Here is a 20,543-nt window from a genome sequence, read left to right as displayed (position 1 = left end):
GTTTTTTATTACAATTCTTTGAATTCAGAATAGGGAAAAGGGGGGAAAAAAAAGGAGAAAAAGAAAAAAAATCACCTCCAGTTCTTGGCACCAGGTGTCCTACTTTTCCATTAAGTACTTCAGTAACTCTGTTTAGATCCTGTGTTCTATTTCAAAACACATCTTAATTAGTGTTTCCTGCATTGCAGTGCTAGCTAGTCTAATGTAATTTCTAATTTGTATCCTTAATCAAAAGAAGACAATGCTTTCTTGGAAGTAGATTGTATGTCCAGCTTTCAAAACACCACAACTCCACACATGCATTACTTCTGGGACTTGGGCTTCCAATTTCCCTGTATGTGAGCTGTTTCATGTTACACAGAAATGAAGGGGGTCAAAAATATTAGAGTGGCAACTGCTTGAACAAAGAATGAAGAAATAACCTAGATAAACTAACTTGAACTGAACCAGTCTCTGACTTCAAGTGTGTTCATATAGCTGAACACATACAGCCATACATTTACATAGCTGTGTACTAACTCTGCAGTGCATTAATTTACAGCATAGATGGAACAATTAATCTGTTTAATTTATAAATAACATTTATTGAGATATCAGTGACCAGCAAGGATACAGCACATTAGTTCATAGTGTTATTATGCTTCATGAGGGAAAACTGTAAAAATAATCCAGGAGGGTGTTTCAAGTTACAGGAGGCCATACCTGCCAAGGTATGTGTGTATGTAACATAACAGGCAAGATATCAGAGAAGATATTTCAAAAATGCAGAGGGAAAGCACTGCCCTCAACTCTGATTTTCTGAAAATAATGAAAATCCTTGTACAACTACCAGAAGGTTTAGGAAACTGTTCCCCATCTATCTGTAATCTTACTCTTTGAAAGGAGAAACAAGAAAAGGAAGGAGGAAAGCTGGCATTCACTATTCCTGATCTAAAACCTGAGGACAAAATGAGATACCCAAACAGCAGAAGCCCAGAAGGTCTATTTTACTTCTGCCACAGGGAGATTTAAACGTTACTGCTATTTGCCCCCAGTGGGTGGTCACATGCACACAGCCCCAAGCTCTGTAACCAACCAGTTTCCCAGGAAATCCCTTAGATAAACTACAGGAGTTCAGTAGATCGTTTCCCTTTGCCATATCTGGGGTTGACAAAGGCTTCAAGCTTGCCAGTAGGAGAAAACTCATTAGCCTTCCACATCCTGCTCTACAGTTAGATCCATTTACTTGTTTTTTAGTGAAATGAAGGGGTGTGGGTAGAGGTAAAGGGACAAAGACATAAATTTTAAGTTACCTGTCCAGAAGAGACATTGAATAAAGATCTTTTTCAAGGGCCTGCAAAGCAAGATATACCTTAGCTTTCATTTCGCTGGAAGAGAGAAAAGACAATTTATTATTTTTGTAAGTAAATGAAAGTTAGGCTATGGATTTCAAAAGTTTTTGAGTAAAAAATAACTGCAACCTGTTTCCTGGAATTTGATACATATTTGACAGGTCTTCTAGAATCTTGCCAAAGGCATCATAGTTCTTCATCCTAACAAAAAGAAATAATGACTATCACACTACTAAATGAGTTGGAAAATAACTCTTTTTTACATAACTTGCTAGAAAAGGCACCACTTTAGAATGACAGTGGCCTCCTCCTTATCAGATCAAGTAGCAGTACTGATTTTTAAGTTTTCTTAGAAGATACCAGAAAATGTGAACCTCTGGTTTTGTTGCAAGAAGCACTGTAATTATAGCTGAAACTGGCACTGAAGTAGGCACTACTGAAAGCAATAAATTTACATGAAACACAAATATGACAGCTCATCTGCTGCAAAACACTTTTCCTGATGTTCCAATAAAGCTAGTAATGTAGTACTACTTCCCTAAGACCATGCATGTGTACATTGCTCTTTTCATTAAAATATAAATATTACTTAAATATAACTGATAGATACATCAATCAAAAAGGAAAGAATGGTACAAGTGGCTTGATTTGTAAAGAAATGGTTCAGACTGCTCAAACCCCAGAACTCCTTCAGATTTGCCTTGGTATGACAGCCTGGAGCTGTGTTCAGATTAACCCACCAGGTATTTACTCACTTGCTTAAGTAGATTTTACATGAGTTTTACAAGTCTTACTAAACTCTGGTGCTGCAGTCACACAGACAGCTCAAGACTTTCCTTCCCTCCCCATGCAGATGTGGCTGCAACATGGATCAGCAGAGACAAAATGAGCCTGCCTGAACTTTGACATTGGGACAAACTCCTTCAAACCTGGAACCTAAACAAGTCACTCAGCTCTCCTCAGTCTCTTTCCAGCTAGACTAATGGGGAAACAGGGAAAAAGGAGGGAAGCAGGCATGCATAGTACAGGAACAAACACAGCACCAGCTGTGCATTAGCTGGCTGGTTCATCTTAATTTTATAGTTACTTTGAAACACAGGATAACATTACACAGGAAACATTACACATATAACAAGCTGCCTGACAACCAAATAAAATACTACACCAAGAGGTGTAGAAGGGGTACCTGTACTTTGTGACAAATCTTAACAAAACCAGGAAGGCAGAGAAGTAGCACACACAGTACCAATGATAACTATATGCCAGTGCTCAGAGCCAAACTGCTGGCGTTAACATCACTGGAAGTCAAAAATCTAGGAAAGTGCAAATTGAAACTTTAAGTCATAGCTGTTTACACCCACAAAGCAAATATAACTTAATTTCTGAGGAAGAAGAGAGATTAAACACTCAAGGTCAATGATTACTCTGTCTCTTTTTACCTTCCCTTTCTACTATTTGGCTATAGTATTCAAATAAGAATCTAGTTTCCTAAATATACTCATTAAAATCTGGAACCTTGATCATATTCACCGAAGAACTTGTAAACAGACTTTTAAAGTGGTGACCTGACCTGGAACAGCAACTATTCAGACAGAACAAAATACGGTAATAATAAATACATACAGTGCCCTACTGCTATATGAGAAAATTAGGGTCACATCTCCCCCTATGTATTTGCAAAGAAACTTGGACCATGTGATAACAGCTTGCTTTTATTGCTGTGAGAGAAGCCTGAAGGACATGCAGTTAAAGTATTTGCATAAGGACAATACAAAGACTGTTTAGTATTTGATGGAAGGAAGAGAGGAAAAGTAATACCTAGTTTGTGTTTGTAAATCTGCCAGTTCTGAATTGTCATCATCGGTCCATTACCAAAACCATGGGTCCAAATAGATCGATAATTCTTGCAGTCAAGACAAAGGCCAGTATTCCAAGGCTGTGTTTGACTGGCAACTGGAGCCCATGTATTGGGGATTGCTCTTTACCCCTGCTCAGTTGAAGCAGATGCATTTGGTGGAATGACTTGAGACATATATAATGCCTGGAGTATCTTTTCAAAACTATATTTGCTGCAGTTTTAGCCTTCTATTTACAAATTTGAAGCAAGTAGTAATAGTTAAAATGACAACCAACTTCCAATATGAAAGACTGGAATCAACTTCCCACGAAAAATGGAATCCAAAATGGTGTCAGTTCTTCTGTTGTTTTCTGGATTCATATTATTTTTCCCTGATTGTCTTTGCTTTTTGGTTTTTGGGGTTTTTTTTCCCTTTTCGGTTTTTAAACTGGAATAGTTCTAGCATCAGGAATTCCTTTCTATTCAACATGAAACCCTATACATGATTGTTTACCTTAGTAGCTGGACCAAGTCATCACAAACCTATAGGAATAAGAGAAAGGAGTTTCATCTTTCTTGCCATTTCTGATACATCTTTTATAAGCATTTCATTAGTAATGATAAGCTTGATCCCCATTACTTTGAAATAGCTGCATGGTTAGCATAAAAAAGACCCCAGCACTCAAAAGCAAGCCTAACAGAAGAACAAAGGCTCTGTGGAAGAGGATAAAATTAATAGAAATAGTTTGTTGATAAACTCTTTCAGAAAAATATTTGCATCTTGGCCAGTTTTTCTTTTATTGGTTGTGCTAGAATTCTCTGAATATGCATTTTCATTCTAATGATATTGTCCAGCACTCACTGATCAACAGACCTGTGCTGGTTAAACAAACAATTTAAAATTCCAGGACTGACTTCAACTAAAAATAATGGACAAAATTAACTTCAGGGCAGTGTAATAATTTGGATACTTACTGACAAAAAACAGAGTTTAAATTCCCCAACCCCCCACAACAGCTTGTTATATCTTTGATCAGAAGGATTGTCTGTAATTCTATAACAATTGCAGAACATGATATATGAACTTTAGGGTGATATGCTGTGAATAATTTAATAGAAATTTTGCTAGAAAAACATCCCCACTGTATGTATGAAATATGTATTCCTAAAGAAGGCAGAATAAAAAACAGAATAGCTCCAAGACATCCATTGAGAATATATATTGCACTACACTTGGGTAGGAAAATATTTTAAGCCCCTGTTATTTATTGTATACTGGTAACATTGAAACATGAAAATAAAAATATTTATGCATGATACCACAAAATTCTTAGAAAGTGGGCCTGTCAGCTGACTATTACAGTAATACCTAGTGTCATGCACAGACTTGCAAGTGTGACAAGACCAAAAGGAAGTCAAAACCTTTCTGACATGACAGCTGGAAGCCAGGTGGAAGACTACAGGGTCGTGAGACAGAGAAAATTAATTTTACCACAGGAGCTTCTTCAAAGTGAGCCAGCTTTACATCCATCACATCTCCATCCTTCTCCAGCTGAATTTCTACATAAAACATCATTGATGTTATGTAGCAGGCAGTTCCACTGGGGCTAACATGAACAGTAAGTCTGAGAAAGATGAGAAAAAGAGAAAAAAAAAAAAAAAAAGAAGAAAGGTTGTATATATAAAAATTCTGTAACTTTTAAAAGGAAATGAGTATAGTTCACTTGGTTGTGGGAAGAGACAACAAGGGATGCTTCAAAAATAACACCTCCTTGCCTCAGCTTCTGAAACCTATCCAACCAGGCATGTATTTGTGCTCTGCTATTTACATTATCATGTTTGTTTGATCAAAACTATTAACCTCAGTCTGCAGCTTTGGGATGTAGGCATTTATGCCCTCTCTTTACCCAATAACCTCCTCTGCATAGGGCTAATCAAAACAGCAAATATACTCCATTAGGGCACTGAGCTAAGAAATAACATTGTTGACAAGCCATCCAGATGTATTCCTCTCTGGACTTGAGGCCATGCTTCTCATTTGCATTTATTCATAAACAAACTTACCCTTTTTGTCTGGATAAAAGTTCCAATGTATTCATCACAGAAAACATGGATTTAGCTGCAAAAAACCAGGAATTCAGTTTAATCAAACTGCAATGATCAAGAAGTAGAACCAGTATTTTCTTGCTTCAAAGGATATGATTTAGGTAATGAGAAAATAGTATCTCTCTAATGACTTTTTATTAATGACAACTATTATGATTATTAAGTGCTGTGCTGTATTCTCAGGCTTTAAGAATAGCTTTAGCCTGAAGGCTTAGCCCAAAGAGGAGTTGCAAGTCTTGTCTCTTATCCACCTCTATGTTCGTACATTTGACCTTGTTGTGAAGAACATCAATAGAGAAGGATTGCTAGATTCCACACAATATTTTAAAAATATACTTTGAGTTATCAAACAGCTCATTACCATTTAATGTCCTCTCTATCTTCTCCATGCAGGAAAGCAATAGACCATCTGGAGCATTACTGACAGGCTTTCGATGTGGGTTACCCTAGCACATTTGTGAAAACAAAAGACAGAGAAAGATTCCTTAAATTACTAGCTAAGAGACACAGCACACAGATGCCCCATACAACAAACCTCTGGTTATTTGTTTTTGTCAAACACAGAGATTACCTACGACTGGAGCAATCTCTGAAATGGCAGCACTGAATGGATTTGTGAAGACATCATTGTGCAGTAATTACATACCAGATGCCTTTGGAGCAAGGAGTGGCTTTCCATTGAGCTGATCACTAGATGTGTCAGTTAATTTCACTGTGAAGCTAAACTAAGAAAATACTTGTGGTTTTAATTTTAGAAAAAATCTGCCTGAGTGAATAGATCAGTAAATGCCACAGGAGTACTTGTTTACATTAGGATACAAGTTTCAGCTGATGATATTCACTTCAGTAGCAAGTAAACTCTCTCCCAGTTTCTCTTCAAACTCTTGTCTGAAAACTTCTCACACTTGACACTTCAATTAACAAGCACTCACTGGTGAAGAGTTTTCACTTTGTTCAAATTCAGGACATTGTTTTCAGAGTAAGGCTTGAGTTAAGCATTAACAAAAAGTATCATGGAAAAAAGTGGGAATTTTTATACTGAGCTCAGAGCAATTGTGTTAATATGCTCTCTATGAAGATGATTCTTAAATTAGCTATGGAAAGGCAGGACACATGGAATGATTTAAGGTATATCACAGCAGCACAAAGTCTAGATAGCAGATTTCAGAACAGTTTCTAAAATGCTATATTTTTTTTCCCAGTCCTGTAGGCAATAAATTGTCTTTACATACCATGAACATGGTAATGATAATGAATGGAAAGCAACCTCAACTGGTAGACAACCAGTAGTAACCCCTGAATAGTTAAAACAACAGAAGAAACAACACCTAAAGTGTTAAAATTAGGCAGGAAACTTTTATAATCCATTGTCCTAAGAAAAAGGGGGAGCCAGGCTATGCTAGGCACCAGGTTTTTCTGGGGGTTATCTTTTGGTTGGTTTTGGACTGCATGGGGGTTTTTTGCTTAGTTGGTTTTACTTGTTTTTGAAAGTCAAGCAATTTTTTAACTACCCTGGAAACATACTCTTATACCACATAGCCTTCCCTCACCTAACCTATGATTCTTACCATGCAAAAATAAACAAGTTTTAGAGTTTCAGTCCATGGCCTTTGTTGATATTTTAAACGCAACTGTTCCATTAAAGCATTGGTAGAAATAGCTGTCAGAACACCTGAAAAACATGTCAAAATGTTCTAAATATAATGGCATGTATTTACACTGGTAACCAGAAATGCTGGAGGAGGACAAATGTAAAATCTTGCTAAGGTCATAGATGTTATGCTTCAAAGAAGGAAGTAATAAAAAATGTTTTACTTGAATTTTGCACATGCAAGCATCTAATTTTTGTAAGACTTTGAGAGAAAAAGAGTAGCAGGAGATTTGTATAGGCAAGTATTCTCAATATTAAATACAGATATGTAGCCCAATCTTCAGTTTGTTAAACAACTAGGCTTTCTTTACCTATGCACAATTTCATATGTGTACTCTTAATAAATACCAAGGTTTTGCCATGGACTTGAGAAATCCAGATACACCAACCTAGAGCTCATTAAAGGTCACTTTAATTAGAGATAAAAAATCAGAGATCATTTTTTATGAGGAGGGTGTTAAGATATTGGAAAAAGTTTCTCAAAGAAGGGGTGCATGCCCCACTCCTGCAAACATTCCAGGTCAGGTTGCACAGGTCTCTGAACAACCAATTCTAGTTGAAGATGTCCCTGCTTATTGCAGGAGGATTGGAGTAGATTGTCTTTAAGGGTCCCTTCCAACCCAAATTATTCTGTGATTTTTCAGAGGATAATGACAGTGCCGGGGTGCAACTTTTTTTTTCTTGTGATGGCAAGGAATGAGAATGGGGCTGGAAGAAGGAGCATATTCAGTCCATCAACTGTCACCTTATAAATATTCTTTTTGGTCTTACAGAGAATCCAGATGTACAAAGAAAGTTTTTTGCTGAGATTTGATGCTTCCATAATCATTACTTCAATCAGGAGAAAAACAGGAGTGAATTTCCTAATACATCAGTCTGAGACAGGTAGGAAGACCCCAAAGTTATTAATAAGAAGAAACTGAGTCCTGCAACGTGCCACCCACTTTGCTCTGCCCCAGAACCAGAAGAAATAATACAAAGGGGTTTTTTCACTTAGTGGGCACAACAGTTGAGGGGATCTGGCCCTTCTGAGCCAGCAGTACTGCATGGGGAAAGACTGACTAGGAGAGATATATATACACCTTTTGCATACACCAAGGAGGGATAGTGAGAAGGGACTGGCAGCTTCCTCCTCCTGCAGGGAGGATGACAGAGCAGCAACCACTGTCCCCTATAAATCAGGCCACTTCAGCCAGCTGGAAGAAGGGGAAGAAGTGGAGCCAAATCAGATCTTGCAAGCACACTCGTGGGGAACATGCCCCCACTCACCCACACCTTCATGCTGATAGAAGGGCTGTCACCCACCCTCTATCTCCATTCACACTGCAAGAAACCAAGCCTCCTATTTGTAGCAGCCACAACACAGCACCCATAGGTGCTGTGCAAGGCAAAAGTCTTCATAAAACTAGTCCCCAGGGATTAGTGTTTGAACCTGGGGCTTGATAAGCATGGCAACATCACCTCTGCTACTTTTTACAAGAGGTACCCTGTTAGCCATGTTCTTCTACGTGTAAGGCATAATGTCATCTTTTCAGAAGGTGTAGTATAGAGACTGAATTTAACTGGGAGACAAAGGCAGGGAGGTATGATTGTAATAGTCACTCAGCAAAACAGGAAAGCACTCCAAAAGGGGGTCTTTAGTCTCTGTAGTGGAGGGAGTTTAAAAAAGGTATTGATAATGTTTGCATTGCATTTGTACAAAAAATTGTGTATTTTGTAGCCACCTCAGGTTGCAGTCTGCTTGTACATAGGAATCAGTGCACAATGGCAGTGTGAGGTTGAAGGGTTAATCCTGGATCTTTGTCCAGACACTAGCTCGAAATGTGGTTGCTGGGGGATGTCAAGGTCTACAGCAAGAAGGGCGTATCTCCTACATAAACCCTACAAAACCCTACATAAACCCTGGGTGGCACTTACAGCAAACCTTCTGCTTTCAGCTGTTATCTGACACGCTGCAGTGCCTGAAATAGTCTCATACCACATAAAATAGAGTATTTTTTACTTGCATGTAGAAACCTGAGTAGAAACTAAATAGTTCATTGCCCTCACTAAGATTACAGAAAAAAAACTAAGCATAGGCCTAAGAATCCCAGGAGGAGTATACATCAAAAAGCGGTATTTGTCTCCAGACAAGTGTCAAGCATACTAGTTAGAGAAAATCAATGAAGCTGAGTGAGTTAAATATATTTATGCTTCAGCTTTTACAAAGCAGGTGAAATGTGATCAAGTAAATTGATGATGTAATTCTGCACTTGTGGTAAATCACTCTTCTGTAAAATTATTAGCTTGGTGTATGGTATTAAATATTAATTTAGTTTTTAACCTGACATTAGCAGTGACCATAGCTATAATCATAGCTATAATCATGAGCTTTACATGTTAATTGGTGCATAAATTTAAAAACATGTTTTCAGCATTTCTAGGGAGTCATTTTAGCTTAGGTTTGTTTGAACAATCTATTGAAATATTTTCTGCTGAGCAAGAGCATGTACGATGGCCCATGTAAAGTAGGTTGCCTCAGTCCAGATCATAGGAATGGTGCAAATATGACATACCACAGCTTGGTAATGCTTAATATTTTTGTGGCATTTTTCATAAATGTTTGTCCAGAGCTCTTTGGAGTCTCTATGATCTTGATACTGACTCGAGTGCTTTAATCATGTCCTGAATAAGCAGAAAAATAAATTACTTGCTAACTGTCTTGAAGAGAACACTTCCAAAATAATGGAAGGAAACATGCCACAGCTTACCTGGTCTGCATAATAGCTGTTCTGCAAATAAAGAGAGGACTTCAAGTTTAATTAGTCACAGTACATTATGGCTGATAAACCTAAAATACACTTTTACATAAAAAAGTCTTTTCCATTGTGCTAAAATGTATGTATTTAGGTAAATTAATTTGCATCATTTTTCCAGGATAGAAATTGTGTCAGATTTTCTTAACAAGAAAAATATTCCAAGACAATTATTATCCTTCACATAAAATTGCAGGATTGGAAAAAAACCACACATATAAGAAACAGAAGCTTGAGTGTTGTCAGAAAGTTCCTCAGAACAAGGTGCTGTTCCAGTATTTCAAACTGTCATATTGAATTACTGCACTTGAGAGAAGAGTTAAGAGTGATGAATAATTAAAAATGTTCTAATTATAGCTTCTCAGGCATATTAAATACACAAATGTTTAACTGGGTCAGTTCATGGAATAAAAAAAAACAAAGCATCAACTGGACATGCATTATCATGAGTATATATCATGGAATTACCGCACGAATCCTGCATGCCCACCTGCTCTGGATTACTCTCTCTTTGAGTGCTTATCAAAAACTGCTGCTTAAAGAATATTTCATGTGCACAGTTACTTAATAAATTGTCCCCAGATTAAATCCTCTTCTGCTCTCAAATAATTGAAGGTTAACTTATTATCTTTTAAAGGGTAAAACAGGTATGCTTCTTCAAGCACTTTTTGAGAAATTAACTATTATTACTATTTGGTTGATTTTTTGTCATGGTTGTCTGCATCTTGCTCAATTCCTGACTCTGTTATATGCTTCAGAATGCATGGCCTGTACACATTGTGTTTCATATGAAAATAGGATTCTGTAATTTCATAGTTCTAACATTTCTGATGATTTTTCCATTTCATTGAATGGTAATTTCTTTTTCTGAGAAAGAATCAATATATTTCTCATTCATATTCTTGCATATTATTTTTATTTCAATTTAATTTTTTTTTCAGTGAAGATACTCTAGATTTATTATAGAACATAAGAAACCTTGGCTTACTGTTGATACATTTTAGTGACATCATTTCTGAAAACATTCCTGGTATTCCATAATCAGTGTAATACTGGTGGGTTTTTTTGTTTCTGGTTTCTTTTGGCACATTGGGGGTTGCTTTTTTTCTCTTAATCCTATATCTACTATTGATTATTTTTCATCTAAAGAATAAAATCAAAATAAATCACCAGCAATATATCTTCACTGGCCTGCATCCAGTCCTTTATTGGAATTACATCTTTCCAGAAGCCCTCAGCTGAACTTCTGACCAGAGAAAACAGCAGCTACGTAACAGCCCACAGTAAGTCTAAATACAGAATTGAGGCCTGGGGCAGTCTATGAAAACCAGTGGTTCCAGTTAGAATTGCAGGATGTGTAAGAGCTGTTGCTGTAATTATGAGGTCAGAGCTAAAACTGTGCTCCTTCACAAAGTGCCATGGGATTTTAGAGTGATCAGCAGTGACAGAGCTATAAAATGGGTGTGTAACTGGAACATAAATCAGTGTTTACAAAAAATTATGAGCATTCAAACAAGTCCTTTATATGTCCTAGGTGCTCTTCTATCTAAGGCAGAATGGAAGTGCTGCTTAAATTTTATGACCTATAGTTTAGTCTGAAACAGTCAACAGTTTATGGCTTTACAACCCATAAAAACTACAGTATGCTTTGTCATCTTTCCTTCATTCCTTTCTACATCATGTCCACAGTTACAGAGTATGAAGAGTTAGCTCCTGAGAGTAACATCAGAATGTTGGAGTCTGCATTTTATTTCACTACAGCCATATAGACTGAGCCAGTTTTACTTCACAGCTTACTGAATAGCACTTCTGGCACTTAGTCTGAGACACTTAAGACTGGCAGTCTTTGACAATTTCCTGCTCCTTCACTGAAAGTGATTAAGATTCTTCAAAGCCAAAAGCTGTATAGACAAACACCAGAATAGGTTCATAGCAAATGAACATAGATGTAGAAAGACAGGGCACATCTTTTCCTCATAGTCAAGACATGGCTAACATTTGATTTCTACTTGACATTAGTATTATAATCTCCAAGTAGTTCTTGTTTAAGTTCTTCTCCCAAAAGCCCTAGATCCGTGTAACCATAATTTAAATAATCTCATGAATGAACACGTGAGGGCTGCCTTCATGTGTGCGCATTTGCTCTTTACAGGGTTTCATAGGACACCATGACTGCTATTCATAACTGAACATTTGTTGTTTTTTTCTACATATCTTCCTAAGAATCTTATGATCATTTTTATAACTAAAATCATTCTGTAACTAAAATGGTGTTGCACCATCATTCATATTCTTTACTGGCATCAGTCAGCATGAAATCAATGGAACCCATCACTTGAGAGCTGCTCAGCTCTCCTTGAAGAGAGAAATAAAGTCAATGTAGCTGACACATAATCTGCACAAAATGGCAAAATCAGTAATACCCATACTATGCTGAAGGTCTACATTGAAAATGTTACTGGTAGAAGAAGCGGTTGGAGGAGGAGGGAAGGAGAAGACTAAGAATTGAGGAGCTGAAAATAATACTGAGCACTGAGAAGATCACTGAGGTAGAGAAGAGGTGTAATACAGAAATGTAATAATTGTGCTTAAAGGAGCTTTTCATCAGTATGTCTCAAAGCTAACCACACAGCAGCCAGCTTATTATCTTGTTTTTCCAGACTGGGATGCAGAGAGATGGGGAGAGGAAGTAACTCCTGAAATGCTGGCCACAGAACTAGAAACCAGACTGCAATTTTCCTGACTCTACTCTAGCACATCCCCATTAGAAGAAAGAATTAAATCAGCAATGAAAGAAAGAGGTGGAGAAAGGCATCAGAAAATCACAAGAAAAAGAAAAAAACATGATACAAATATGAAACCATATAAGGTCTGAAAACCAGAATTAATAGAAAAAGAGCATATGAAAAGCAGAAAATGCATAGAAAGGAAAATATTAAATAATTATATAGACAACATTAAAATTTGAAAATTATACAGAATTTTGTTTTACTTTAATAACAGAAAAGTGAGATGAGTTTAGGTCTACTCTGAGCTATTTTAAACCAATATTGTTTTGGAGACGATTGTTCAGCTTAAGGGTTCTGTTTGAATATATATAAGGCTATGGATTATATAACATGCAGACTAAAAAAGAAAAAGCACTCAGTGGCAAATACTGATTTCAATAAAATAGCATGTGGGAAGGACACATTTTTCAGGAAATACGATTTTCAATACCATAAAGGAGCTCAATCCCAACAAATGCCAATTGAAGATATTACAGCAGTGTCATGCAGACAGGAACTCTATATAAAGTACACATTTTACATCATTCTGTGTTTGTTAAACAATTTGGCACTGCTTTTCATATCTTACATGTTAAAACTGAAGCTAATTAGACTATGAAGACTTGTTAGAAATACATACAATACACATTAAATTATACATTTTAATGCTTTCATATTTTTTGACACTTGGTAATTCCTTAATTATGTTCTAAAAATGTTTTTGTCCCTTCTTATATATTTGAGCCAACTTTGCTATAACTCTTAACTCTCAGACTTCCAGATTCCTAGTCACCTATTAGAATAATATAATTAGTCCTAACTGTTGAATGACAAGATGAATGACTGCAAACTCATCATACTCATTAATTCCTTGTTATTCAAGTCACTTAGCCTCATTTTTTCTAGGGATGATGCATTTGGGGATGAATCTTTTCAAACTGGTAAGAAAGCTGTAAGTGTTAAGAACCATGACTAGCTCAGATGGAATACTGAGAATATTGTCATTTGGACAGATAATAGAGCTGAGGAAATGCAAGTATCTCATTACCCAAAATCTTATTACAGTCATCCCACTATGGGTTTTTTAGGGTGTATTTAGTTTGCAAGTGTAGGGATACACGTGACAGGTTTGCAGGCAGCCACAGATGATGTGAAGCTTTGGGGAAACTGGTAGATTAAGATGTCCTTGCACTAAGCAAGAATAGAAGGAACAACTGTCCACACAACCTCTGTGTCTGTGTTGATTTCTTTTTCTGAGTGTTCAGAATATGTATTGCATTTCATGTTTATTTATCTGTGCATGTCACAGATAAATATTTCCCAGGTTGTATGTGCTGAAAAAAAAATAAAGAAAGACTGTGCCTACAGAGCTTAATCTCTAAATGTAAAAGGCAGATAAAAGCTGGGATGGGAAATCGAGGGACTGTCCAAGATCATACACTGTGAGGGTATGTTTCAGTTTAACCCCAGTTAGCAACTAAGTACCTTGCAGCCCCTTGCTCACTCCCCTGCAGTAGGGTAGGGTGAGGACGGGGAGAACCAGAAGGTTAGAAAGCTTGAGGGTTGAGATAAAGATAGTTTAATAGGAAAAGCAAGAGCCACACACTATAAGCAAAGGAAAACAAGAAATTAATTCACCACTTCCCATGGGCGGGTAGATGTTCATCCACCTCCAGAACAGCAGAGCTCCACCATGTGTTCTTGGGAAGAGAAATGCCAACAGTCCAAATGTCCCCACTCTTCCTTCTTCTTCTCCCACTTTTTATTGCTGAGTATGATAGCAAATGGTATGGGTCATATAGCACGTCCCTTTGGTCAGTTGTAGCCAGCTGTCCCAGCTGTTTCCCCTCCCATCTTCTTGTGCACCCCCAGTCTCCTCCCTGGTGAGACTGTGAGAAGAAAAAAGGCCTTGAGGCTGTACAAGCACTGCTAAACAGTAACTAAAACATCCCTGTGTTATCAACAGTGTTTCCAGCATAAATCCCAAGCATAACTCCACACTATCTACTGCAAAGAAAATCAACTCTACCCCAGCCAAAACTAGCACAGAGTAGAACTAAGATTACATAGATTCCAATTCAGTAGTCTGTCACTTAAAACCTGGAGTTGTACTGCCTAACAGCAGGCACCAAAATAAGCTTTGTCACATCAGATTTTCCTGCTAGTTTTCAGAGACAAACAGGCACACTCACAGGGAGATCTGACCACACCCCCCCACCAGTAGATGTACCACTGCCTCAAGGCAGCTATCACTCTTGATTGTGTGAAGTGGGAGCTACTTCCCAAATCTGCCCTTGGGCAGTTATGTACCTCAAGAGTAGTATGTCCTTAAAACCTGTCCCTTACACAAAAGCAGAGAAAAGCACACAAAGTTACAAGCTTGAGAAGTATGAGTATGATAATAATCAGCCAAGTAATTGTTTAGCATATTCTTCACTCATTGTTACTTATGTTTTCTCACAACTGGTACAAACTGAAGGTGGATAAAAGCTTCTAGCTCTTTCATTCTCCTCAGAATGCATGTGGTTTTGGGCTGGGTGATTTCTTTTCAACTGGCCTGCTACTTAGAAACTCTATCAATTCACAAATACATTTTATGCATCCTTACACATTGGTAATAAAATGTTGTCTAATAAATTTTAATACAGTTGTACCACCAGCATAAAAGAGAAGAAATTAACCATAATACCAGGAAATCCTACCTCCGTGTATTGATTTCAGTTCAGCAATACTTCACAACACAAAGGCCTACACACCCACAGACCCAGCAGATGCTGGGGTAATCAATTCTGGGCTGAAATAGGAGGGTACCCTCAAGAACCAGTAAGTGGTTTTGTTCATTTTCTCTTTCGTCCATTTATAAAATTAAGTCTCTCTCACCGTGGAAGATTTATTGAGCACTTGAAGGAAGAATGGATGTTTTATGCATGATAAGATGGTTTTCCAAAGAATGTGGTTCATTTATTCATGTCAACAGAAATCTAAGATAAAATTACAGTGTTAAATTATGCATACTTTAAATATAAATTGTGTGCTACTAAATGTGTGCTAAACTAAAGGAAACAAGTATTTTTTGCTCTGTGGCAATGGAAGCTGCACATCAATGTTTTTCCCAAAGATTCGGACATGCTTTGTCTGACATGCCCACTGTATCTTTAGCTTTTTAAAATAAATTAAATCTTTGTCAGTTGATTTCTTAATTGTATTAAGGTACATAATGCAAGTACTACTACCACACAATTAATTACATATCTACCCAATTATTCTTCATAATTTTTCCCTTCAAGAATTTTATATGCAGAGCTTTACTGGCACATATGCTAATGCATAACAAAGAACATTCATTACCTACACCCTTTATAGCCACATTGCAAATGTCTACTGCACTGCCTGTATGGTTTTAGGTACCTGTTGTAGCATTTAAACACCAGAGAGAGTGCAATTCAAAACTCCTGTTGCCTTGGGCTGCGAACCCTAAATTCTTACACAGTCATTGGAGTGAAGTAGTTGCAATACCTACTCTCCTCTGACCAGTTTCTCTCTTACACTGAGGAGCCAGTCATGCCATAAAATATTCCAGGTGCTCCAGAGATGCTCTCACTATGATCACTTGTTAGCAATTGAATAGGAATTATTAATGTGCAATTTCATGGAAATACTTCTTTTAGTTTTGGGTCAAAGAGCTCATTTTTTTCCACTCGGTTTAGGTAAGGTGCAAAGGGACTCATCCAAGAAAAAAAATGAAGGGTATACTATAAACTGTTTCATTGCATTACAACATGCAGTTTGGGCCACAAAACAAAAATTCAAAATATTTTTTTTGTCTTAAGATAGCTCTAAAGAGAGATAAAAGGACAAAGACCACATTCATAACAAATAGCATGGTGCAAAATGGGGATGAAAGTAAAGACTGTAAAGTGAAGAGCAGGTTCAAGACCGCCTGATGCAACTGAATAGCCACAAGTCTGTGGGCTCTGATAAAATGCATCCCAGGGTCCTGAGGGAACTGACCGATGCTGTTGCCAAGCTACTCTACACCATATTTGGAAAACCCTGGCAGTCAGGTTAAGTCCTCAGTGACTAGAAAAACAGAAACGTATTTTTAGAAAGGGGAGAAAGGAAGACCCAGGGAAGCACATACTGGAGATCCAGGGAACTATGTACCTATATATAACTGTATAACCGTATACTGGAAACCTTCTCTTTCCTGGGAAGAAAGAGAATCTGCTCTGTGGAGGAGATACTCTTGCAACAATGTTAAGCACATACAAGACAAGGAGATGATCCTAGATAGCCAGCATGGCTTCACTAAGAGCAAATCATGTCTGACCAATCTGGTGGCCTTCCACGATGGAGTGACAGCAACAGTTGACAAGGGAGGACTAACAGATGTCATAGACTACATAGACTTCTGTAAGTTCTTCTGTAAGGCGGTCCCAAATGACATCCTTATCTCCAAATTGAAGACATGGATTTGATGGATGGAATATTCAGTGGATAAGGAATTGGCTGGATGGATGCAGGCAGAGTTGTGGACACTGCTCTTATGTCCAGGTGGATGCTGGTGATGATTTGTGTCCCTCAGGGGCCTGTCTTGGTACCAGGGCTCTTTAATACCTTTATCAATGACACTGTCAGTGGGATTGAGTGCACCCCATCAAGTCTGAAGCTGTGAAGCTGAATGGTGCAGATGGCACAACAGAAGGAAGGCATCATGTCCAGGTGGACAAATTTGAGAAGTGGGTCTATAGGAACCTCAAGTTCAATAAATCCAGGTGCAAAGTGCTGCACCTGGGTCGGAGCAATGCCAGATGTGAGTCCAGACTTGGAGAAGAACTTGTTGAGAGCAACCATGCTGAGGACTTAGAGAGTTCACCTGCAGCCCAGAAGGCAAATGGTATCCTGGGCTGTATCAAAAGAGGGGTGGCCAGCAAATCAAGGTAGGTGATTGTCCCCCTCTACTCTGCCCTCATGGGATCCCAAGAGGAGTGCTGTGTCCAGGTATGGAGTCTTTAGCGTAAGAAAGATGTGGATCTGTTAGAGAGAGTCCAGAAGAGGCTACAAAAATGGTCAGAGGACTGAAGCATCTTTCCTACAAAGACAGACTGAGAGAGCTCAGGTTGTTCAGCCTGGAGTAGAGAAGGTTCTGGGAAGAGCTCATTGAGGCCTTCCAGTACCTAAAGGGTAAAGGGTAAAATGTCTTATAGGGGCATATTAGTGTTAGGACAAGGGGAAGATGTTTATAAACTAAAAAATTAGATTTAGATTAGATCTTAAGAAGAAATTCTTTATTTTGAGGATGGTGGGGCACTGGAACAGGTTGCCCAGAGATGTTGTGTACACCACGTCCCTGGAAGTGTTAAAGGCCAGGCCGGATTGGGCTCTGAGAAATGTGGTCTAATGGGAATCATCCTTGTCCTTGACAGGGGGTTTGTAACTAGATAATCTTTAGGGTCTCTTCCAACCCAAACCATTCTATGCAAAAGGACATTTCCAGAGAATGAAACAGCTGCTACCGACATCCAGATAAGTACACTGTATGTCTTACAGGGCAAAATTTATTTTGTACTAACTCTAGTATTGAAAGAATAAGGAAGAACTAAATGGCTGCAGACATCAGTATTAATGAGACCTTAACTATGACTCACCCACTCTTGCAACAGAAGGGTTCTGGAATAAGTATTAAAAAGTAATACGGCACAGAGATACTCAAAGGGCTGCAGAAGTTGGGCCAGGATTTCTTGAGGACTCCTGAATCATTATTTTTACACAATCATGCAAAGACTCTTCCAACCTTTTCATGGTCTCTTGAAAAGTCTAACCACAGATACCATGAAAACTTTTCCCTGTCATGAAAAATCAAAAATGTTTTGTGTTTTATTTTGGACATTTGGTTGACTCAGTGTTACCAGCTTTCTTTTACTCTTGTCCTTTTTTCCCACCCTCTCCATTTAACAGAATCCAAATTTCTTTATGCAAATGGACGTATTTTGATATTTTAATCAGAATTGCACCTGGATTGCTATCAGTTTCTCAGACTCTACAGAATTCACAAAAATTAGCTCATACTAAAATGTGAGGCAAACAAAACTAAATTCTAGAGGAATATATACTAAACACTGGCTAAATTATGTCAGAATGTCAAGATGTCAAAAATTTCAGAAAACAGAGCACAGAAAACAACAATGAAAATTTTACAGTGCACCTGCTTTGCAAGCAAAGTGCAATAGCTCCATGAGGTGAACACCGAGGCTAAAGTTTTCCATCCAAGGTGATAAAATCTGGAGTTTCCAGACTGGGAAATTACCTTCAGCCAAACAATGACGTGGAGGAGGGGACGCTTCAAAACAATTTGTATTGTCTCTGAATGGTTACAGTGCGAAAAACAAAGATGCACATTGAGCAGTCAGTTTTGATATAAGCATATTATGCTTAGGTTTCATTACATCACTTACATTATGCGTTTAAATCATGTTCTGTTTGCACAAAGCTCCCTTTTATGCCCACAATGTAGCAGTAAAGGATGCAGTTATTAAGGCACTCTTGTTATTATTATTTGAATTATTGTAATTAACATGGAAACTCTCCATATTGGCATCTATAAAATTCTCCATGCATGGAGTGGTCCATTACTATAAAAAAAAACAAAACAAAAAAAACACCCGAAACTCTTAAGAAGATCACTGCTTCGTGTTCCCTTCTGCCAGTGACCATTTTCTTTAAACTCAGTATATTAAATGCTTTCTCAGCTTACATTTATGTCCTGAGGAAAGCTCTACTAAAAATAATTGTGTTTATAAACCTAGCGACAGATGTCGGGAATTTATCTCCTTACCATGGCAGGACACGCCTCCTCTATTCTCCAGATGGGGGATTATCTGGAGGACAGACATCCTCCTGGGAGGATGGGAAGGAGGGACAGACATCGAGCTACAATGTTTTCTCACTATCTCCCTTAAGAGTTTCGGCTGAAATAAAGGAGGAGAAGCGGTAAAGGAAAGCCGGTTTCTTTCGAGGCTCGGGGTTACGGTGCCGCGGGACAAGCGGGACACCGCCCCACACGGGAATGGCCCTCCCGGTCAAGGCTCCGGCCCCGCCCCGCCCCGCCCCGCCCCCGCCGCGCCCCGCCTGGCCCGGCCCCGCACGCGCCTCCGACGGAAGCAGTCGTCTCCTTCCGGGACCGGGCCCGCCCGCGCGCGCACCGGTGACCCGGGCCCACCCGCCCCGCTCCGCTCAGCCTTGGCCGGCACTGCGCTTGCGCGCCTCGGCTCTTGACACCGCGCCCCGCCCGCGGAGCGGGGGCGGCGGGGCCGCGCCCGGTGTCGACGCTGCGGCTCCTGCGGCGGCGCTCTCCGCCCCGGCCCGCCCCGGCCCGGCCGGGCCCGCCCTCCGCCCGGGGCCGCGCGCGCCGCCGGCCGTGCGCGCGGGGGCGGCGCCAGGGCCTCACCTCGCGCGCCCCGCCCCTCCCCGCGCGCTCCTCGGGCGGGCAGCGGAGCGCGCGCCGCCGGCACCACCGCCGCAGGTGAGCCGGGGGCGCGCGGGCCGGGCCGGGGTGAGGCCGCCGCCACCGCGGCCGCCGGGGCCGGGGGGAACGCAGGGAACCGGCTCCGCCCGTGCCGGGGCAGCTCTCCGGCGTCGGGGAAGCCGCCGTGCGGGCGGCGGCTTACGGCGGCTCCGCGCCCGGCGCTCTGCGCCGCTCGGGGCTTGGTGTCGGGGCTTGGTGTCGGGGTGCGGCTGCCGCCCTGCCGCCCCGCCGCCCCCCGGCCGGCCGTGTGCGCCTGCCGGCCCCTCCCCAGGGTGTGGGGACGGGCGGGCGGCGCCCCGAACCTCCTGCGGGGGCCCGGTGGCCGCTCCCTGAAGGTTACGGGCGTCGACCTTGGCGACCTCCGGCCGCAGCCCTCCGGGGCGTGGGGAGCAGCGGGGAGGGGGCGGCGGGGTCCGGCCGCCTGTTGCGGCGGGGGGCGGGTGCGGGTCCCCGGGGCTGCGGGGCGGTGGCGGGCACCGCCCGTACCTGCGGAGGGCGGGGCGCGGCCGGGGTTGCACCCCGAACAAAGG

General features: G+C 40.3%; 2 protein-coding genes across 2 annotated transcripts in view; one reads left to right on the top strand and one right to left on the bottom strand.

The window, feature by feature from the left end:
- LOC131575515 (mediator of RNA polymerase II transcription subunit 1-like) overlaps positions 1–20,543 on the bottom strand; it is a 35,889-nt gene that overhangs the window by 7,150 nt on the left and 8,196 nt on the right. Inside the window, exons 4-14 of the mRNA XM_058831102.1 lie at positions 19,634–20,499; positions 17,585–17,665; positions 9,676–9,696; positions 6,843–6,968; positions 5,636–5,720; positions 5,233–5,287; positions 4,661–4,793; positions 3,683–3,711; positions 1,461–1,532; positions 1,293–1,367; positions 76–146 (exon numbers count right to left, since the gene is read on the bottom strand). Coding sequence (XP_058687085.1) covers positions 76–146; positions 1,293–1,367; positions 1,461–1,532; positions 3,683–3,711; positions 4,661–4,793; positions 5,233–5,287; positions 5,636–5,720; positions 6,843–6,968; positions 9,676–9,696; positions 17,585–17,665; positions 19,634–20,499 — 1,614 coding nt within the window. The remainder of the gene's footprint in view (positions 1–75; positions 147–1,292; positions 1,368–1,460; positions 1,533–3,682; positions 3,712–4,660; positions 4,794–5,232; positions 5,288–5,635; positions 5,721–6,842; positions 6,969–9,675; positions 9,697–17,584; positions 17,666–19,633; positions 20,500–20,543) is intronic.
- RALA (RAS like proto-oncogene A) overlaps positions 19,705–20,543 on the top strand; it is a 30,772-nt gene continuing 29,933 nt past the window's right edge. Inside the window, exon 1 of the mRNA XM_058832366.1 lies at positions 19,705–20,010. The gene's annotated coding sequence lies outside the window, so the exon portion shown is untranslated. The remainder of the gene's footprint in view (positions 20,011–20,543) is intronic.

The sequence above is a fragment of the Poecile atricapillus genome, chromosome 2, assembly GCF_030490865.1.
Source record: "Poecile atricapillus isolate bPoeAtr1 chromosome 2, bPoeAtr1.hap1, whole genome shotgun sequence".
Lineage (NCBI taxonomy): Eukaryota > Metazoa > Chordata > Aves > Passeriformes > Paridae > Poecile > Poecile atricapillus.
The sequence above is the reverse complement of the archived record's forward strand: the minus strand, read 5'-3'. Positions and strand labels throughout refer to the sequence as shown.